This window comes from Coffea arabica, chromosome 2e, assembly GCF_036785885.1.
Source record: "Coffea arabica cultivar ET-39 chromosome 2e, Coffea Arabica ET-39 HiFi, whole genome shotgun sequence".
Lineage (NCBI taxonomy): Eukaryota > Viridiplantae > Streptophyta > Magnoliopsida > Gentianales > Rubiaceae > Coffea > Coffea arabica.
In genome coordinates, this window is record NC_092313.1 from 10736892 (window position 1) to 10755625 (window position 18734).

The 18734-nt window shown below is 35.2% G+C and overlaps 2 protein-coding genes across 2 annotated transcripts; both read right to left on the reverse strand.

Annotated features, from left to right (window-relative positions):
- Window positions 1–6157: 6157 nt before the first annotated feature.
- LOC140036102 (putative FBD-associated F-box protein At1g61330) lies at window positions 6158–8383 on the reverse strand. The gene is made up of 3 exons (XM_072077372.1): window positions 7487–8383; window positions 7204–7386; window positions 6158–6487 (listed from the first exon to the last, which is right to left on the reverse strand). Exons 1-3 carry the CDS (start codon window positions 8381–8383, stop codon window positions 6158–6160), a joined length of 1410 nt encoding a protein of 469 aa, XP_071933473.1.
- A 660-nt stretch (window positions 8384–9043) lies between these two features.
- On the reverse strand, window positions 9044–18373 carry LOC140036646 (uncharacterized). The gene is made up of 14 exons (XM_072078887.1): window positions 17995–18373; window positions 17811–17873; window positions 16805–16860; window positions 16508–16588; window positions 16328–16401; window positions 16086–16168; window positions 15015–15121; window positions 13161–13303; window positions 13027–13074; window positions 11754–11806; window positions 10283–10367; window positions 10128–10194; window positions 9876–9986; window positions 9044–9536 (listed from the first exon to the last, which is right to left on the reverse strand). Exons 1-14 carry the CDS (start codon window positions 18234–18236, stop codon window positions 9418–9420), a joined length of 1332 nt encoding a protein of 443 aa, XP_071934988.1. The 5' UTR covers window positions 18237–18373; the 3' UTR covers window positions 9044–9417.
- Between the last annotated feature and the right edge of the window lie 361 nt (window positions 18374–18734).

The following is an 18734-nucleotide window of genomic DNA, read 5'->3' on the forward strand; positions in this document are numbered from 1 at the left end:
CAATTTTGGGGGGCAATTATGAGGTTAAAGGGAATACCACCAAAATTCAGGAGACCAAAAGTGGGGCAATACTATAATTTTATAGGCTATTTTACAGTTTCTAAAAATTGAGCTGGTGCAATTGCACCCTCTTCGACTCAACGTGGCTCCACCACTGTTTCGTATAGTAAATTACTAGGGGGAGTGCCCGCGCATTGCGCGGGTGTTTAGTGCCTGTAGGGAAGGAGATTTTTTTTGTTGAACAAACAATAGTACATTGTGTGAAAAAATAAAACTTAGTATGAAAAGATAAACGCTATAATCAATCAATTCACACAGCGTTACAGTAAAACTGTGTCAAATTGAAGGTCGTTGATAATGCAGAAAGGCAAAGCAACACAGAAAGCTAACCTTATTCCAGAATCCCCACCAAGAGCTCTTTCTTGCTGTTGCTCCAAACCTATAAGATTATAACCAACCCAGATCAATTGGGGTTAGGCAACACGAAAAATACTATCTTGCAGCTAGGCAACGCAATAAGAGTTGCTAATTATAGGTACTAAAAACACACCAACAAAATTAAGGGAGGAACTGAAAAATTGGGGGGAGGGGTGAAATCTAACCTCACGGTGAACCACCAGGAGTAGCTGGGACTGAAGAGCATTCTGAACTGATTAGTATGAAGTCAGGTAGAATTATCCCAATTCTAGAATGCAAACAGGGAGAAACTGATAATCAACCGTTTAGGCATTAACATACCAACGGTTTGGCAATTGAATTGGGTATAATTAATGACGAAATAATAGTTAATTTCAGAATTGAGCTCGGAAGAGAAAACGACGAGGCAAATCGTTGTAGACAAAGGCAAAAAGGGAAAACTTAACTCCTGAATCTGAAAGGAGATAAACTGACCAATGTTTGTGGCTCATAAATGCGGATTATAAATGATAGAGAAATGGGTTCCTATTATTGATAGAGAAATCATTGGCTCATTTCCTAAATCCGATTGCCATTCAAACGTTTCAGACAAAGCAACATCTCAAACGGTTATCTACGGTTGAAAAGGGAAATTATTGATAGCTAAAGGATATTCCAGTAATTACACCAACATACAAGCATATATGAGTTGTACAAAATGCAAAAACGGTTGCACATTAATTGCACATTCCATCAATACCCAGATGGCTCATCAATGACAATTTTAAATGTATTAAAATATGGTCATTTCAGTAAACATACCCAAATACATGTTTCCTTAACTTGTACTTAAAGCTTTGAAACTAATACACAACATTTCACATTTCCAGAAAGCCCCCACCTATGCGGTTGAAATTCAACCTATTCTTTGACTAAAACTCAATCTTATATAGTATAAGGATTGAACCAATTGAAAGAAGTTATTTTAAGGGTAAATTATCTTTTACCCTCATATAGTTTGGTGTTTTTCCGTATAAATCCTCTATAATTTGGATTAAAGTGTAATTAGTTTTTTTTTTTGGTTAAAACTAACATATAATATTAAAAAGTCAAAGCCAAAACTAATGCATTGACAAATTTAGCTTTTCACTAACTTTTTTTTTCTTTTTCCCCTTTTTTTTCTCTTTTTCCTTTTTTCCTTTGGAAAGAGAAGAGATGATTTAGAAAAAATTGTACTTTGGGCTACTAAATCTTATTTTTTTCTAAATACAAAAAAAGAAAGGAAAATAAAAATATGTAAATGAGAAATACAAAATGCCATCAAAGATTTGCAATCATTAAATATTTGGTTTAAAATATTTGCAATTGTTAAAGATTTTGTATTTTCTAATTCTTATGTGTCTTTTTCTTTAATTTTCTTTCTTCTCTTTTGTACTTGGAAAAAATTAAGAAATTGTGAAATGGTGAATTTATTAATTTATTGGTTTGATTTTGATTTTTTAATATTGACCGCTAGTTTTAATAGAAAATTAGTGGTGACGGTTTAACCTAAATTATGAGGAAGTTATGTATAAATTTTTAAACCATAAGTGTGGCGGAAGGGCGGAGGAAAGGGAGAAGAGTGATATGATTAAGCACCTAGTACAGTGGGTAAAAGGTTACTTACCCTTATTTTTATTTAGGTTATTGCCACACGAAAAAACTTTGGTACAAAAATTCAACATAGATTGCCATGAAATTAAAGACATAATGGCTACATTATGTTGCTCAATCATTCAACAACAGGTTTTTGCAAAAGGTTTTCATTCCTCGACCGAAAAGTCTATTACTATAGTACCCATAGACCTTAAAGCTGCAACTTTGTTTCATCATCCACTCCGAAAATATTTTTTTCTTGAGGGGTTTTCTCAGATGCTTCAAGAATTCGAATGATGGGTAGCAGTGTTAAAATCGCGCCTTTGCAATTAAATTCCGGAGGAACCCTTCTTCTATGGGATAAAAATAAAGAAAGAAAAAGTGGATTTGAATTGGTTCAAATAAAAAATGGAAAATCAATGAGAGGAGTATTGAGTTTTAAGAAACTACGTATGCAGTTGGTAGGGTGATAGCTCATGCATTCCTTCTAAATTCAGCAAAACCGAACACCAACTCAAAAGAATCAGTTTCTTTTTGCTCTCACAATTTATGAACATTTCACGCCCGTATGATCAAACAATAATGATATGTAAATTTCAAGTCGGCTTCCTTGGATAACTGAAAGCTCTCTGTCTCACTTTTTAGTTGCAAATTCATCTGGTCCAGACTCCAAACTGAATTAGAATTTGACAAAGTTTTGTTATGTAGTTTGGTCTATTTTGAAATTAAGTCGAAGCCATCCATCCATGTTTTGAATCTTTGTATAATTTGCATTAAAACCTGATATAAATTCTGCAATTTGCAGAGATACGTCTCCAATATTGAACTAAGGAAATTCACTTTTCCAAAAAAAAAATTTTAAAATTCCATAGTACTTGAGATCATGAAGAGTCGTGCGTAGTGCGTGATTCGCTAACAATCAACTGTATTAAAATTTCTATACAATCTACCAAATATTTGTTCAATTTCTATGGCTGACTTTATCCTTGTTTTTTTAGCCTCCTTACAAATTCCATACTTAATTGGATAATTCAATTTCTATCATCGACTTCATCTTCAATTTTTTTTTTTTAAAAAAAACTTCCCTATATCGCAATTGGTATCAAAATTCTCAATTTTGTAAAATCACAACCAACCATTGTGGCAATTGGTATAGCAAGTTTAGCAAAACCACAACTCACACCAATTTAATGGACCAAGTTCGCTGTTGCTTTTGGAGTTCAACCAGCTAATCCCAAACTTTAAAGGGCTTTCTGGACAACACTTCATGAATAATAGCATAAAAGCGAGGCACACCACCTCACTGTCATATGCAGCCCAAACCTGGTTTTCAGCAAATGATTCTTCCACCACCCTGTCTTTGTCAAACTCCTGCTCAGCCACATCCATCGTCATGAATATATCAATAGCTTCTATGTTTGAGCCATTGGTTGAAGCAGAAGGCAAGCTCCCTAGTGCACCTGGCTCAGGGGTACTAATGGTGGCAGTTTTGTCTAAGAAAGTTGTTATAGAAGAAATTGACTTCCAACTGATTCTGTCGGAGCAGTACTGAAGTTGGCTTCTCCCTTGCTTCTTTACCTGAAGACTTCTGTACCGAAGCCATATTCCATTCCTGTAACTTCTTGTGGATTTCAATCCTAGCCTTTCCCATCAGCATATCTCTGACTCTGATAATTCCCTTAAACTTCTAGGTTGGTTATCAGAAATAATGACTTTCTCTGCTCCAAACCTACCCATTTGGTTTCCATAAGAATTTCCTCGTCCACTATCCACTGTCAATTTTGAAAGATCACAACTACTTTTATTTATATCTTCCATATCACCACTAATACGACAATCATTCATGATCTTTTTTCTCTTATTGCTGTCCAAGATGAGAAGATTTACCGCGGTTGATTTCTTAGGTACAACAACTTTTGAAGATATTTCCTGATTTGTTTACTTTTCTATTCAGAAAACTACAGAATCAAAAGAACACATTCTTGATTCCAAGATCTTGAGATGCTGTGTCGGACTGAATGAGCTAGATCATTAGTGTTGAAGACCGGAAGTGCTATGCATTTTGTACTTTAATCTTTCTTGAAACCATGTTTAATTACTCTTAAAATGTGCATGAAACATTGTCATCCAGAATTTTCGTGCAAAGTACGTGATTCACAATCCAGAAATTTGAACTGTCTTATTGGTATCACTTGAACAAGAAATTATATAGGAATTTGAACTAAAATTATATAAGTTTTACTCAACTAAAATCACATTTTTGTAACTCATACTCGACTCGAAATAAAAGTAGGGCACTTGGCCTAATTCGGATAGGTCCAAACTCTTGTCATGTACTTTTCATGTTCACAAAATCTAATTAAACCAAACAGCCAACTAATCCATAGATGTTCTAAAAGTTTAAATTTTATAACAAAAAATAATATAGTTTACCATAAAATCCACAAATCTATCAACTAGAAATTGAAAAAGAACAATTTATCATAAAATTAGGCATCTAAATTTCAAATATTTGTCTAGATTTAGAGAAATAAATCTTCTTAATCCCCCAATTTATTCGGACTCAGAATTAAGTGGATTAAATTCAGTACAAATGAAACTCATTTAAATCGGGCAAAATAGTTTAGTCCATACTCAACTCAGCCCGCATTGCATAAGGATAAGGCACAACCTACTACATTTGAGGTTGATCGGGTCGAGCTTGGGTTAGCCCAACTCAATTGACAGGTCTACTTCTTATCTCAAAAAAAAAAAAAAAAACATGCGAAGAGCAAGTGCCTGAATGCCTCTTCTTTTCGTTTTCGCAGTTCCAAAGCTGCAGTTTTGTTTCATTATCCACTCTAAAAATCATTTTCCTCGAGGAATTTGCATTATAATTCTATGTGTGGTCAAGATAATATACTATAATATTCAGGAAGTGAAATTCTGAATCAATGAGTACTTTAAAGTTTTTGGCTCTAGATCCTTCAAGAATTGGAGTGATGGGCAGCACAGCAGTGTTGGAAACTATCCCCTTTGCAATTAAAATTCCGAAAGAGCCAGCCCTTCTTCAAAGGGATAACCAACAAGCTACATTGACATTGAGGGGACAAAAAACCTTTAGGCACCGTTTGGATTGAATGAAAGCAAGGGAAAGGAAAGGATACCACCATTTGGTGTAAGTTGAAAATTGAAATTATGTTTTATATCATTTACCAGCTTTATAATTTGCATTACTTGTGATCATGATTACTCGTGCATTGTGCGTGATTCAGAATGACCACACTCAATTTATCATCACCTAGTTATCAAATTGATAGTTTTAATAATTTTGGCCTATATTATTTTTATTACTTGAAAAATATGTGTTTTATTTTTTCTGATATGGATCACATACACGTTCTAATAATTTCTAAGCTTCACCAAAGTAGTCTTGATTTGTATGCTTTTGTATACAAACAGGAAAAATCTAACTTGTACATCGCTCCATTACTTAATTAAATAGAGAGTAAATCCTATTATTAGAACGCTGAAAGAAATCATTTTCAATTATATATCAGTTTGACATCTGGTTCCCAGTATATATAGACGACAAAATATTTTCGCTAATACTTTTAAAAAATTCTATCATTTAAGAGAAACTAATCTGATATATACTTATCTTAATACAAATAAAATTAGCAGCAAACTTATTTTACAGCCTTTCTCTTTTGTTCTTGGCATCCAACCTTCTACGAGTAAATTATATTCTTCTTGATTTAAAATTTAGCAGATATATACTGATATTAGAGTGATGAGATGTTTCTCTTTCATTTCTTTCATGTTTATGGAAAAGAAAAAGCTTTATCTACGTGCATGAGTTTAAAGACATAATTGCTAAATTTAGAGATCAAATTTAAGGCACACCCAACCCTTATTTAGACCCACATTTTATTTATTCTAAGGGAATAAACCCCACAATAGATCACAAGTCATCTAAAAGACAGAATCCCAATGTCAAAGCCCTACAGATAATAAAGCAAACAAAAGGTTAAAAAATTGCGGAGAGTTAAAATGTCTTGAGCAAGATTCCAATATCGCCAAATAATACAACAATGAACTTGTTAAAATTTTCATTCAATAACAAATAGTTCTCCGTTAATGCAGTTTAGTTGCCCTTCTTCTGTCTAAATATGCCCAAACGTCTCTTATTATTGTTCTCGGAGACCTCAAAGCGGCAATTTTGTTTTGACATCCACTCCAAAAGTGTTTTTTCTTCGGTAGTTCGCATTATATTTCCGCAAGTGTTTAAGATCACAACCGCCAGAGAAGATGCATTGTCTACTATAATCTTGAGGAGCCGAAATTCTAACTCACGAAATTTGAAGTTCCCTATCCTCAGTTCCTTCAATAATTGGAATGATGGGCAGCAATGTTCAAAGCTATCCTTTACGATTAACTTCCAGAAGAGCCCTTCTTCGAAAGGATAATCACCAAGCTGCATTGGAGGGGGGGAAAAGTCATTATACAGAATCAAAACTAAAGCAAATGGAGAAAAATTCATGTAGTAGGAATTCGAGTGGTGACTATTGTGGAGGCAGCAGCAAATCTAGCTGCGACATGTGTTGTGCCGAATAAGCCTGTTCGGTAAAGATACTGAACAAAGCATTGGGATCAGAAGGGATAACTTCGAATTTGTGGGGATAAACCTTAGAGATGAACATAATCCCTTCTGCATATAACCCGTAACTGCCATATAAACCTTGTAATTATCTGGTAGAATATTATCATTAACAGAAAGATAATTCCTACCTCTTCAACTTATCTTATAACACTTATAAATATAAACCTTATGTTTGTTCATACAAAAGGTACGACAATTATATATTATATAAATTTTACTACATTATTCTCAGAAAACTCCTCATTGACTTGTGAGCGTCGGAGTTAGTCCCGTATTTATCTCTGTGTAGGTTATTCCGATACAGCAGTACTCATGGCATCCTAACTCGGTTCGGCTTAGGTGAATTTTTGTACTTTCAACTATGCAATTTACGTGTGCAATAAAATATTATGTATGATTCTGTACCGAAAATATATGCCACAGTTTTAATCTGTTGTGTATCATTGTTAATATTTAATCCATATGACCACATGTAATTGGCCCGGTTTCAAATCCAACAAGATTAGCAGAATAATGTTGAACAGACTTACATCAATATGTATCTTCTCGATCAGTGGACATTTCATGAGGAAAACAACGATGTCGCAAGGGTTAACAAAAGTTGTCCGCCTACGATATCTCGATCCTCCAAGGAACAAGGTAAGTTTCCTCAGCCTCATTAGGCAGAACTGGAATTCTCTGTACTTGAAATCTTTCAACCTGGGAGATAGCCCCTGAATGAGATTAAAAAATCTCAATAACTTTAGCATTTTAATTTGTTGCGATACCTCAAATAGACAAATGATAGTAAGAATAGAACTGGACGATTATTACCTCAAGGATGGAACTGCATATGGTGAGGTCCGTGCAAAAGCTGACAGACATGATGATTTGCTCAACTTCATCAAGTTGACGCATCCTATTTGGTCTGAAGTCGAAAGTAGCCACATCCAGCGAAGGGAAAGAGCAGCTGAAAGTGAACTTGCAAATGTCTCCATTGTAATGCAATGACTTCAGAGTTGGAGCATTGATAAAAATGGAGAGAATATTCCTAAACCCTTCCACTTTCAGTGATTTAAAATGGTTCAAATATCCAGCGGAAATTCTGAGTCGAGGATCATTGTTGCAGTTCACAAACTCCAGATTCTCAAGTAGCAAACAGCTGTTGAAAATTGTCTCCGTGAACTTGTTCCCGAGACGAACATTTTTAAGAACAAGAGCTTTCAGAAATCGCAAGCCATTGAGCTCCGTGGCAAACCCAACAAGACAGTTATTCAGCTCCAATGCTCTTATAGGTGTAGCATCTATAAGGTCAGAGCTAAAGGGATAAGGTTGATGCCCACCTCTGAAGTCCAAACGGAGCTCTTCAACCCCCTTCGCGACCGCTGTCTGAATCCAACCTTTCACTCGATTCTCCTGACCGGTTGGATCAAAAGTCAGGACCAATCTCTCTACCTTTGGCCCCCAATGTTGGTCCAAAACACGGTCGACGAGACTAGCATATGCATCTCTAGGAAATCTCTGTTTGTTTACCACGAAACACAGGTTACGATTAAGCTTCCAGGAGTTGATAAACCTCTTCGAAAGAAGTGCAGCCCTTGTGCATTCTTTGAGTTGGAAGTGCGATATGATCTTTTCGATCAGTTCATCAGGGAAGTTTTTAAGAGTTGAGGGATAAGTTTTTCCATCTCTTGTAATCTTGGCTTTCTTGCTCTCCCTGGGAGAAGCCATGAGAAGGGATGAAATCAGTTAACTCACTTTCTCTTTGGTGGGCTAAAGGATGAGTGAAGAAATACCAAGTAGATGGCACACTTTTATACAGACTCCAAGGGTGGTTGGTGAAGAATCTGTATGATTAAGGGCATTTTAAGAGTAATTACTTACCCATCTTGTAAGATTTAATTCATAATAACAATCATTGCATGAATATGCAACAATGCATGTAACCGTTGCATTGTTCCAAACTCTGCAAATCAATGTTATAGACAGGGTGCAGGGTCAATTGATTGTTCAAGGTGCAAATGGCTCCTAATGTCTATTACTTATTTGATAGGTTTTTGTCACTCGCCATTCTCGGGTTGGGGTTTTGAATGTAGAGGATAAGATGCAAATCATTAGCGGCAGAAAAGGTAATGAAAAACGGCACCTGACTAGAGATTTGTGTTGTTGCACTCAGCATGCACAAATGATTCTGTTTTAACGTGGCCTTTGAAAGGATCAACTTGGATATTTGGATACCGTCCCTGTTGGGAATAATCTATGGTTGTTCACATTAGAAGTTCATGTTTGTTTTGTTAAAACCTTTTTTATCAGTTTACCATATTTTTAAAGTTGAAAGAATTAGTAACTCCTTAAATTCTTAACACTCATCCGGGGAAAAAGAAAAAAACAGAAAGAAGGGAAACATATGATAAAATATTACAAAATGTCCCACAGTGGCCGAAATAATTTTTGCAATGCAACAGCAGAAACAAAAAATAATTATTAAAGGGGAAAAAACAGCCCACCAGATGCTATGCAGATTATTAGTTTTCACGAAAATTGAACTGTGTGGGAAAAATCTGCTTCTCACTAATACCTGTTGCAGTCATGTCAACCATTCATAGTATCCCCAAATCAAAAAACTAGAGCTATGATCAGTTGTGTCGGTACTAAAGTGACCTAATACTATACTGCTGTACATTGTCATTTCGAGAGTGGCGTATGAGGTATCTGACGGCTAAAATTTGCGGTTGCCATTGCTACGTAAAAGACACTGCATACAATCAAGAGCCGTTGAGGTTGTTACTGTCAATTTGGTCATTCAGTTCCCCAAAACTTGCAGCTGAAACATCATCACTGTTGGTGAAAGAAAAGCTCCATATGGAGACACAATTTTCATCACCTAAACAGGGAAAAATTAGCAACTACATTAGTAGGATCAGCGCATAACACTAACCGTGCAACCTTTAGGCTTTAGTACCAACAAACTGGGGTCGAAATACAAATCAGGCAGGTAGGTAGAATGTTAAAACCAGAATGCCATTCCCTCCACTATATTACCAAACATCCTTTGATTTATTTATTTGTAAGAAATTGTGTGATTATAACAAATTGTAAACTTCCAAACTGATGTACTACAACATAATACAGGAATTTTAGAGTCAAAAAATTATCCAAGGATCAAACCAAAGAAAATATTTGCCAACAGTAAAATGAACTTTGTCGGAGTCAGAAAACTTACTACTAAGGATCACATCCTCGGAAGAATCATCAAAACATCTGTATCTCCGGTGCCCAGAAGATGAAGCAGCCATTGGCAAAAATGGATGGAAAGCGAAACCATTTACAGTATCTGCAACACCAAATAACAATATTAGTAACAGTTATAGTAGAAATAAAAATAATAAGACCAATAATATTGATGACAGTGAAAGAATAAAGGAACTACATATCAAAGTTAAGCTGCTAATGAAAAATCAAGAAATTTTAATACCTAATGCTGCTTGAAAACTTGATACCCACTGGCCATTTTGTAGATTATACACATGAACCAAGCCATCCTAGGATAGTGATCAGAATATTAAATTATTCCGCATTGTACTGAATGGTCACTTGCTGTAGATATGTAGAATTAAAATAGAATGATACCTGACCACCAGTTGCAAGATGTTGGCCCATAGGCTCAATATCAAAATGTATCCGCTGATTGGTAGTTTCAGTTGATCTATACAGCCTACTCACAGAGACAAAGAGGATAAAGTTTAACACCTTAATCTCCTTCAAATTTAACAAAATTCCTAGAAATTTACTGCCAAAGTGCTAAACAGTTATGTGCAGGAAGAAACACATGCACAACGTTCCAAAGCAATAAAATGGTAAAGCAGCACGTGGAAATGAGGCATGAATGCAAAAACCAGATGGAACTTCAATGTGAATATATTTCCTTATAAGTAAATTCCATAATCTGCTACCAAAATGGTTTTATCAGTGAGAATGACCATATAATTTTGATCAATAATGATTCATAAAGAAAAGGAATTAATTTCTGAAGGATTCACTACCGAATATTCTAGAACTCGTGTAATGAAAGCATGAAAATTGACTGTCAATGTTGGGCATGCAAATCAAAATTTGCATGCATATGCACTTGGATTGTCTCATGAATGCCTCATCTGACACCTAACAGCTAAACATCAAATATTAGCAGAAAACCTCAACTGGTTGTGTTAATTTGTGGACAATACTAGTATGATCCACGAAGTTTACCATACAGCATTCTACTGGTTCAGAAGGTGGGAAAGAAAGGAATCATGTAAACTATCATGGTCAGAAATAAATGCAACCAATAAGAAGGTGAGAAGGATATGATCATTAAAACTCATGCAAACAAATCAATTCCAAAACCACCCTTGAAGAAAATAAAAAAGGCATAGCAAATCAGAGTACTAGACTCATAAGGTTCAATATCGACAGATGATGTAATGAAACTAAACACCAGGTATCTAAAATTGTCTCAACAAAAAGAGAACAAAAAAGCATATTACAGGGATATGGATCTCATGTAATTTTCTTACAAGAAGTTATAGGTTGTATAAAAAGCCATTTGGCAATCTCATATGCCACTAATAATGAAAAAGAAAAGAGAAGAGCAAATCAGACATAAGGACTCAAATCCCATATCAAGATAAAAATTTGTAATATGACAGTTAAGGCAGTGGTAAATCCAAAAATTGCATTATAGTTAAGATACACCAATAATAAGAAGAGATAAGCAGAAAAAAAAAACTTTCAATCAATAGAACAGCCAGTATCATCTGTGGAATGTACAACATAAGCATACACACCTCAGTTAGTACCTCCAGTAAAGAGCAGAAACTTCCTACCTTCACTGATAGAATTGCAAGACATGCCAGCATTTTATAGTTTTTGAATTTCGAATTTCATGGATGGAAAGATGAGCCAATATAAACCAGCTAGTATCTTTAGAAGTACTGATTACTAAATAGAAACTCGTTCTTTTCTCTTAGCACCACTTTTCAGCATGACATAGGTAATGAATCCCACCAATATCATAATAGGAACTCTTAGGCTTGTTTATCACTAAGAACATATCACTTACTTGTAAACAATTTCAACAGCCTTGCGGATATCCCAGCACAGTACATAAGGATCCTACAATACATATAAGAACTTTTTAGCAGATACTTTTTAACTTACCATTATAATGCATCCTTAAACTCTTATATATAGAGAAACACAACAGGTACAAGAGACCACAGAAATTACCACATAAAGCAGTGGAATTAAACTGTAAGAAACCTCTATATAATAGCAGAAAACGAGTATTTTTACCCAAAACAAACCTAACGATTCCACAACATAATTTTCACCGAAGGGCTTACTCAAAGTTCACAACTGAACATGATGCAGTGGAGATACATTTTTAAGCAGATACTTTCAAAGTTATGTCTTTATTGCAACAAAAGAAAATTTTGAGTTTGCAGGGGACCGCACTTGTACTAATTTTATGACTGGTGTTTCCCATAAAGATCATCATCCTCCAACCAAGATTTTAAAAGGTCCATAAACACATTGGAAACTCAAGAATATGTCTTTTACACAAGAAAAGGCATTTTCCTCCTATCTTAAGCTGTAGCTTACTCTTTTCTCATGGAGAAAAATAAGTTCTCCGCTCCTATTCTTCGTGAAAGGATGTTTAGTATAAGAGCATGAGATGTCCTTAATCATCATGCATCAAAATATGTCGAAGATAGTTGCTTTTGCAAATGTAGTTGTATTAATGAAAGTGCTACAACCTGTATCATGGGAATATCGAGGAAAGAAATAGTTCTTCAGAGATAAGGCTCGTTTCCCTTTTCTTGTGAATACAATAAAGTTAGCATTGAATGTCAACAAAGTATGCACACTACTCTGATATAGACAAGATTCCTTTATTTGACATTAATGACAGTGCTGATGCCTGTAGCATTGGACACCAAGACAGGAAATCATTGTTCAAAGAAAAAGCTCTTTTACTTTTCACTCAATGAAGTCAGCCTAAATCACAACAGTATGCACACTACTCTGATAGACAAATTCCTTTTATTTCACTACTTCTCTACTTTATCGTTTTTCTTTAGTTTTTTTTTGCTCATTTCTTCTTGCAATGTTAGAGATTTCTCATAATCAATTTTACAATGTTAGAGATTTCTCATAATCAATTGCAAAACTCGCTCATCCACATTACTCCACTAGTAAAAGAGTAGTTAAAGAACACCAATTATTTCTCCTGAAAAAAAAGCTAAAACATGAATATGCATTAATTTTCTTAATCAAACTGTACACAATTCAAGTATATACTAAAAGAAAAAACAACAAATGTAGAAACATACCCTTCGCCCTCCGGTATACAAGTAGTTTCCATCTTTTGAAAACTGCACCTGACAAGGTAAAAAAAAAAAATGAAGAGTCATACAGCAAACACTGCAGAAAGTTCAACAGAGAATAACTAGATATTCCAACTTACATGTGTGACACCACCTTCTTGGCCATGCAGGACATATAGCAACTCCATATTATCTTCTCTATATATTGCAGTAGTTTGATCATATGACCCTGTAGCTAGCATTCCTGAATTACTTGAACAAAAAGCAATTGAGGATATTATACCTGGAAAAAAAAAAAGGAATTAGCTCATGTCAACTTTCCAGGAATCTTAATGAATACAGCGTATTGATTGAAAGTTCCAGAAAAATGGAAAAGCTCATTTGAGATTTTAGTTTTCAAAAACTTATGCACCAAATTTGACTGATTAAATGCACATTTCCTAGCATATTTCTTAAATCATTCCTCAGCAGCCAGTCTCGTAAAGTGCAAAAACAGTGGAACATGTTTTCTTCTATTGCAAGGCCAGTGAGCAGATTTGGAAAACTTTCCTATCAAATGAAATGGACTAGAGCAACTGAGAGGGAACTTTTGCTCGTGGTGGGCGAGCTTACAACGGGCTAGAGAGAGTAGATGGCAAAGTTCACATTGAAATGACGGCCAACCTACTTTGGCATATTTGGGAGGCCAGGAATAATTGGAACTTTAACCTGCTCAAGCAGGAGGGCCATCGGATCTCCCAACATGCTATGGAGGATTGGTTTGAGTTTAAAGAGGCAAACTTCCTAAGTATCTACGAAGGAGAGGTGAAAAATGATAAGCTCAATAGACATGGCAAGATTGCATAGCTCCACTGTCCACACTCATCCATCATCCACACAGATGCAGCTTCGGACTCTTAGAGGGACAAATATGGTATTGGGTATAGCGGTCAAAGACAATGGGGGTAGATTAATCACTCCGTGGTCAATTCCAACCCCATTAAAAGGAGATGCTGCAATATTGGAAGCTCATGCTATTGGAATTGCCTTGCTTAAAGCACTAGAGGAAAACTAGACGTCCATCTTGATACTTTCTGACTGCAAAGTTCTGGTTCACAAACTGAATCATGGTAGTGAGGACCTGTCTGACATCAATATTATTTTAAAAGGATATCAGGGCCTTGAGTAGATCATTTTGGTGTTGTATTTTCTTCTTTGTTAAGCGAGAAGTCAACATGTGTAGTCATGGTTTGGCAAAATTTACCACTAACCTCATTAATGAAACTAGGTGGAAGGATAGTTTCCCTGTGTGGACTTTGAAAGCTGCACAAAGTGATTATCTGGCAGCTGCCAGTTAGTTTGTATATAACTTTGTATGTATCAAAGATTATGGGTTATATAAAAGAATGACTTTTGACAAAAAAAAAAGGGTTAAAAACAAAAAAGCCCCCTGTGGTAAGCCTAATAAACAGAAAAGCCCCCTATAGTTTCAAAATATACAATACGACATCTCATGCTTTGAACTAAATTGTAAAAGTGACGGAATCCGTTAAACTTAACGGAAATGACTTATTGGAACCTAAAAAAAATTTTTTATACCTATTTTTTATCAAATATACCAATTCTACCCCTTAACCCTCAATTCTCTCTATTTAGAAAATAAAACAAATGATTTTTTTGAGCTGTCTTTTGCTTAATTATATCAGGGTATTTTGGTCATTTTGACCATTTCCGTTAAATTTAACGGATTCCGTCACCTTTACAATTTAGTTCAAAGTATGAGGAGTCGTGTTATATATTTTGAAACCACGGGGGGCTTTTCTGTGTATTAGGTTTACCACAGGGGGCTTTTTTATTTTTTACCCAAAAAAAAAAGACTAGGTTTCTGGATCCTTTGTGGACATAAACTTTATGTTAATCTACGGGCTTGCCCAAGAGGAAAAAAAATTAAGAAAGAGATATGCTTCACTTTAGTGTGTTGTCATTCATCAATTGTATACACTAATAAACATTACCTGACTGTCCTTCTTTATTTCCTTGAAGAGTTGAAAGCTGTTTAAAATCTCTTCCAGGGCGATGAACATCAAATATTCTAATAAACTTGTTATATCCAGCAAATATCCTGAGATAAAAAACCTCAATTAATTTTATCAAAAATATTACATCATATGACTGACTCCTGGACATTGCATCATGCTGAAGAGGATAAATGCTAATCAGATACTTTTGAGGAAAGTGAAGGATGGTGGTCCAATACAAGGAAAAGAATTGCCACATATAGTCACTACTATTTAGACATGTCTCTTGATGTGTTTGCTGGAAACCATTTATAACTTTGTAAATTGTTCAGATAAAATGACATTTTGACTGCTGAATAGATAGCACCTTTTTTTTTACTCTGTTCAGTTTTGATAGGTGGAACTATCAGATATTCAATCAACCAGTCTTCTCTATATACTGCTTATTCAAGAGAAACTGTTAGACAAGCATGACAACTTTAAACAATTTAGCTACTGCAAATTGGTAAATTTTTTCTTGGTGTTCGATGTGTGCAACTAATCTCATTCCCTTTAAAGACGAGTAATGCAGGACAATGCACCAACCAGTAAAAAAATGGGATCCAAGAGCAATAAATAGCAGGATAACCATTTTTCTGAATAAAGAGTATTTTTTCCAGAACATTCAAAAATGTGACATAATCTACCTAGCTCGGACTGCAGACATTCATTGAGTAATGTGAATACTCGCAAAAAAGGCAGATGGTCAAAAACAGGAATGAATGGCATCTTTAACTGTCGGTTTAAAAAAAATTCTTACTTAGTTCCAGCAAGGTTAAAGGCAACTGAAAAGGCAGTAAAGACGGGCAATGCACCAACAAGTAAAAAATAGGACCCAAGAGCAACAAATAGCAGGATAACCATTTATCTAAATAAAGAGTTTTTCCAGAACATTCAGAAATGTGACATAATCTACCCAGCTCTGACCACAGACATTCATTGAGCAATGTGAATACTTGCAAAAAAGGGAGATGGTCAAAAACAGAAATGAATGGCATCTTTAACTGTCGGTTTTAAAAAAATTCTTACTTAGTTCCAGCAGGGTTAAAGGCAACTGAGAAGGCAGCAGCAATCTCATCCATAGCATCATATGCACGGTATGTACAACGAAGCTGCAATTTCAGTTAAAACAATCAGACTGTAATTAATATTGAAAAGTAGATACAGCTGATGCAACAGCACAAAAGGCATCCACAATCACAGGATTCCAACAAGTATAATGGAGAAAAACTAACTATAAGTGATTGTATACATTAAAACATGATTTGCACCTGTCCTGATGTAGCATCCCAGAGATGAATAGGATGGTCGCGTGTAGTACTTGCAAATACACAGGTGTCTGGAGCTGAAACACAAACCAGACAAATCCAGTAAAACAGATCAAAATCACATAAAGAAACAGATCAAAGCAGGATTAAAACAGATCAAATCACATCAAGAAACTAACATACTTGAAGCAGACATGTAGGGATACCAGCAATAGTCGTATACCGATTCTCCCTCCCCAATGACAAGGTTTGCAGGGTATGAATCTGTAATTAATCAGTGATAGGGTAAATGCAAATGTAGCAGGAGAATCTAAATGGAAGAGCATAGACCAGTGAAAGATACAGAAATGGTACAATTAGGATGAGAAAGTACATAGGAAAGAACGGCTTGCATATGAAAGCCTGTGGACATTGGAGCAAGTGCAAGGAAACATTTGGTTGCAAAGCAAGAACAGATATAAGAAACTCAAATCAAGTTACCAGCATCCGAAGCAGAAGAACAAGAGTCCAGATTGCTGCCACTTTCATAGTATTGCCTGGTACAACAAAGAACAAAATTCATCAGAACAACTAATAGCACCATCTTCCAGAAAACCAAAACAGATAATATCAACAGAGTCCAACAAACCATATTCACAACCGTCTTGATCCACCAATAACAACAAGCTAAGCTGTTTTCTTTTATTTAAGCTTGATAACCAAATGCTTGATTGTCTCAATGATAATACTTTAAAAGTCTTCCCATTTACCAACACCAACAATTAAGACAAAATCTGATAGACACTATGTAATTCGTATAGCCTGTTCTTTGTTTTGGGTACATGAGTTTCAGGTAATAGTCAATTTTTACCTATAAACTCTTCAGAATCAGTAAATAGAAAAGAACAATCATTTTTTTTTACAGTTATCCTACTCATAGGTGAGAGGAAAGAAGAAAAAGCTATAAGCAGTAATTCTTTTACACTGTCATATTAATCTCATATAGCTGCTCTTTCAAGCGTGTCAACCTATAGCTACGGCAGATAAAACAAAATGAATAAAAATAAAAAGTATAACTTGGTAGACAAATAACATAAGTGCTAAGAATGCAATTCTGTTATATGAACTACTCAACTAAATGCTATCCATGCTTTATTTCACATGTCCAGTAAATAGAATATTTTCCCAATACCATAATGCTACTTTTCGTAAGTTTATAGTCTTTCCCCCTTTTTTTAGGAATAATTAATTGCATTATTATACGAACATTAAACTGCTATAAGTAATTCAATCACTTAGTTGACTTTCTGGGTGAAAACAATCAGTCTAAGAATTGCATTTTCTCTTATTCCGAAGTATCTTTTAAAAGCTAATCACCTTCTCATTGTCATTCTATTATTCTTGGTTAATAAAACTTTCGAGTGCAAGAAAAATAAAAGCTTTTTCCGAAAATGCACGAGTGTGTGTATGTGTGTCTGTGTGAGAGAGAGAGAGAGATGAACCTTACAATGGGAATACTCGAAGGGTGTTATCGTCACAGCAGCTGAGAAAGCAAGAACCATCCGGCGACCTAAGTTCAATGACACATAAAAATCAATGAATTGAAAAATCAATCAACAGCAAAAAACGAATTTTTCACACCATATAAAGGACATTCTCGAAAATAAAAGAACAAAATTGAAGGAGCTTACCATTTGACGGCCTTGAGAAAATTGTTAGGGATGGAAGAATTGGTCCTGAACTGATTGAAGAAATGGTAAGTCCTGTAGGGAGGTACTTGGAAATTGATTATTGGCCATGAGTAGGAGGATGATTGCTCTTGCTCTTGCTCTTGCTCTTCCACTGGCTTTTCAGTAATTTCACCGCTTTCTGGGTCGGACGTCGTCAGTCGCTGATTAGCTACAGCTTCAGCTGCTGATGCTTCTTCTCCCATGGAGTCCGGCGTCGACCGTTTTTGGCTTGTGTTACCGCCAAAAACCCCCTGCCCGAATTCCTAGGGGTTCAAGGCATTTATAGAATTGAAACCGAAAAAAAGAAAAAAGAAAAAAGGAAAAAAAAGAATGCTTTCACCGTAATGGTTATGGGATGGGATAATATCAGAAACCTCCTATAAAGTTTCTCCTAATATCACTTAGCGCCTACTTCTGAAGTTTTAAAAAATCACTTACCTCCTCCCATAATTGCAGAATGACTATATTAACCCACATTGGATACACAACTCACATATCAAATAATGGATTCAAAAAATTAAAGAAAAAGAAACAAAATTCACCTTTTTCTCTTTTCCATTTTTCCAATATTTTCTCTTACTCATTTTTTGGAGGAATATGCAATTTTTTATTTGTAGATATAGTATATTAAATTTTGTTTATCTTTTTCTTTTTACGATTACAATAAAGTAGGGTATGACTTCTTTGTTTATTTTGAATAA

Excerpts from the sequence above, each read along its gene's own strand:
- LOC140036102 (XM_072077372.1), bottom strand. The coding sequence starts at position 8,383 with ATGGCTTCTCCCAGGGAGAGCAAGAAAGCCAAGATTACAAGAGATGGA. Across the intron at positions 7,387-7,486 it reads TATGCAGTTCCATCCTTGAG|GGGCTATCTCCCAGGTTGAA; the intron begins GTAATAATCGTC and ends AATCTCATTCAG. Across the intron at positions 6,488-7,203 it reads TCGAGAAGATACATATTGAT|CTTGGTGATTATCCTTTCGA; the intron begins GTAAGTCTGTTC and ends CCTCCAATGCAG.
- LOC140036646 (XM_072078887.1), bottom strand. The coding sequence starts at position 18,236 with ATGGGAGAAGAAGCATCAGCAGCTGAAGCTGTAGCTAATCAGCGACTG. Across the intron at positions 16,169-16,327 it reads GGGATGCTACATCAGGACAG|CTTCGTTGTACATACCGTGC; the intron begins GTGCAAATCATG and ends CTGAAATTGCAG. Across the intron at positions 10,195-10,282 it reads ATCTTGCAACTGGTGGTCAG|GATGGCTTGGTTCATGTGTA; the intron begins GTATCATTCTAT and ends TCACTATCCTAG.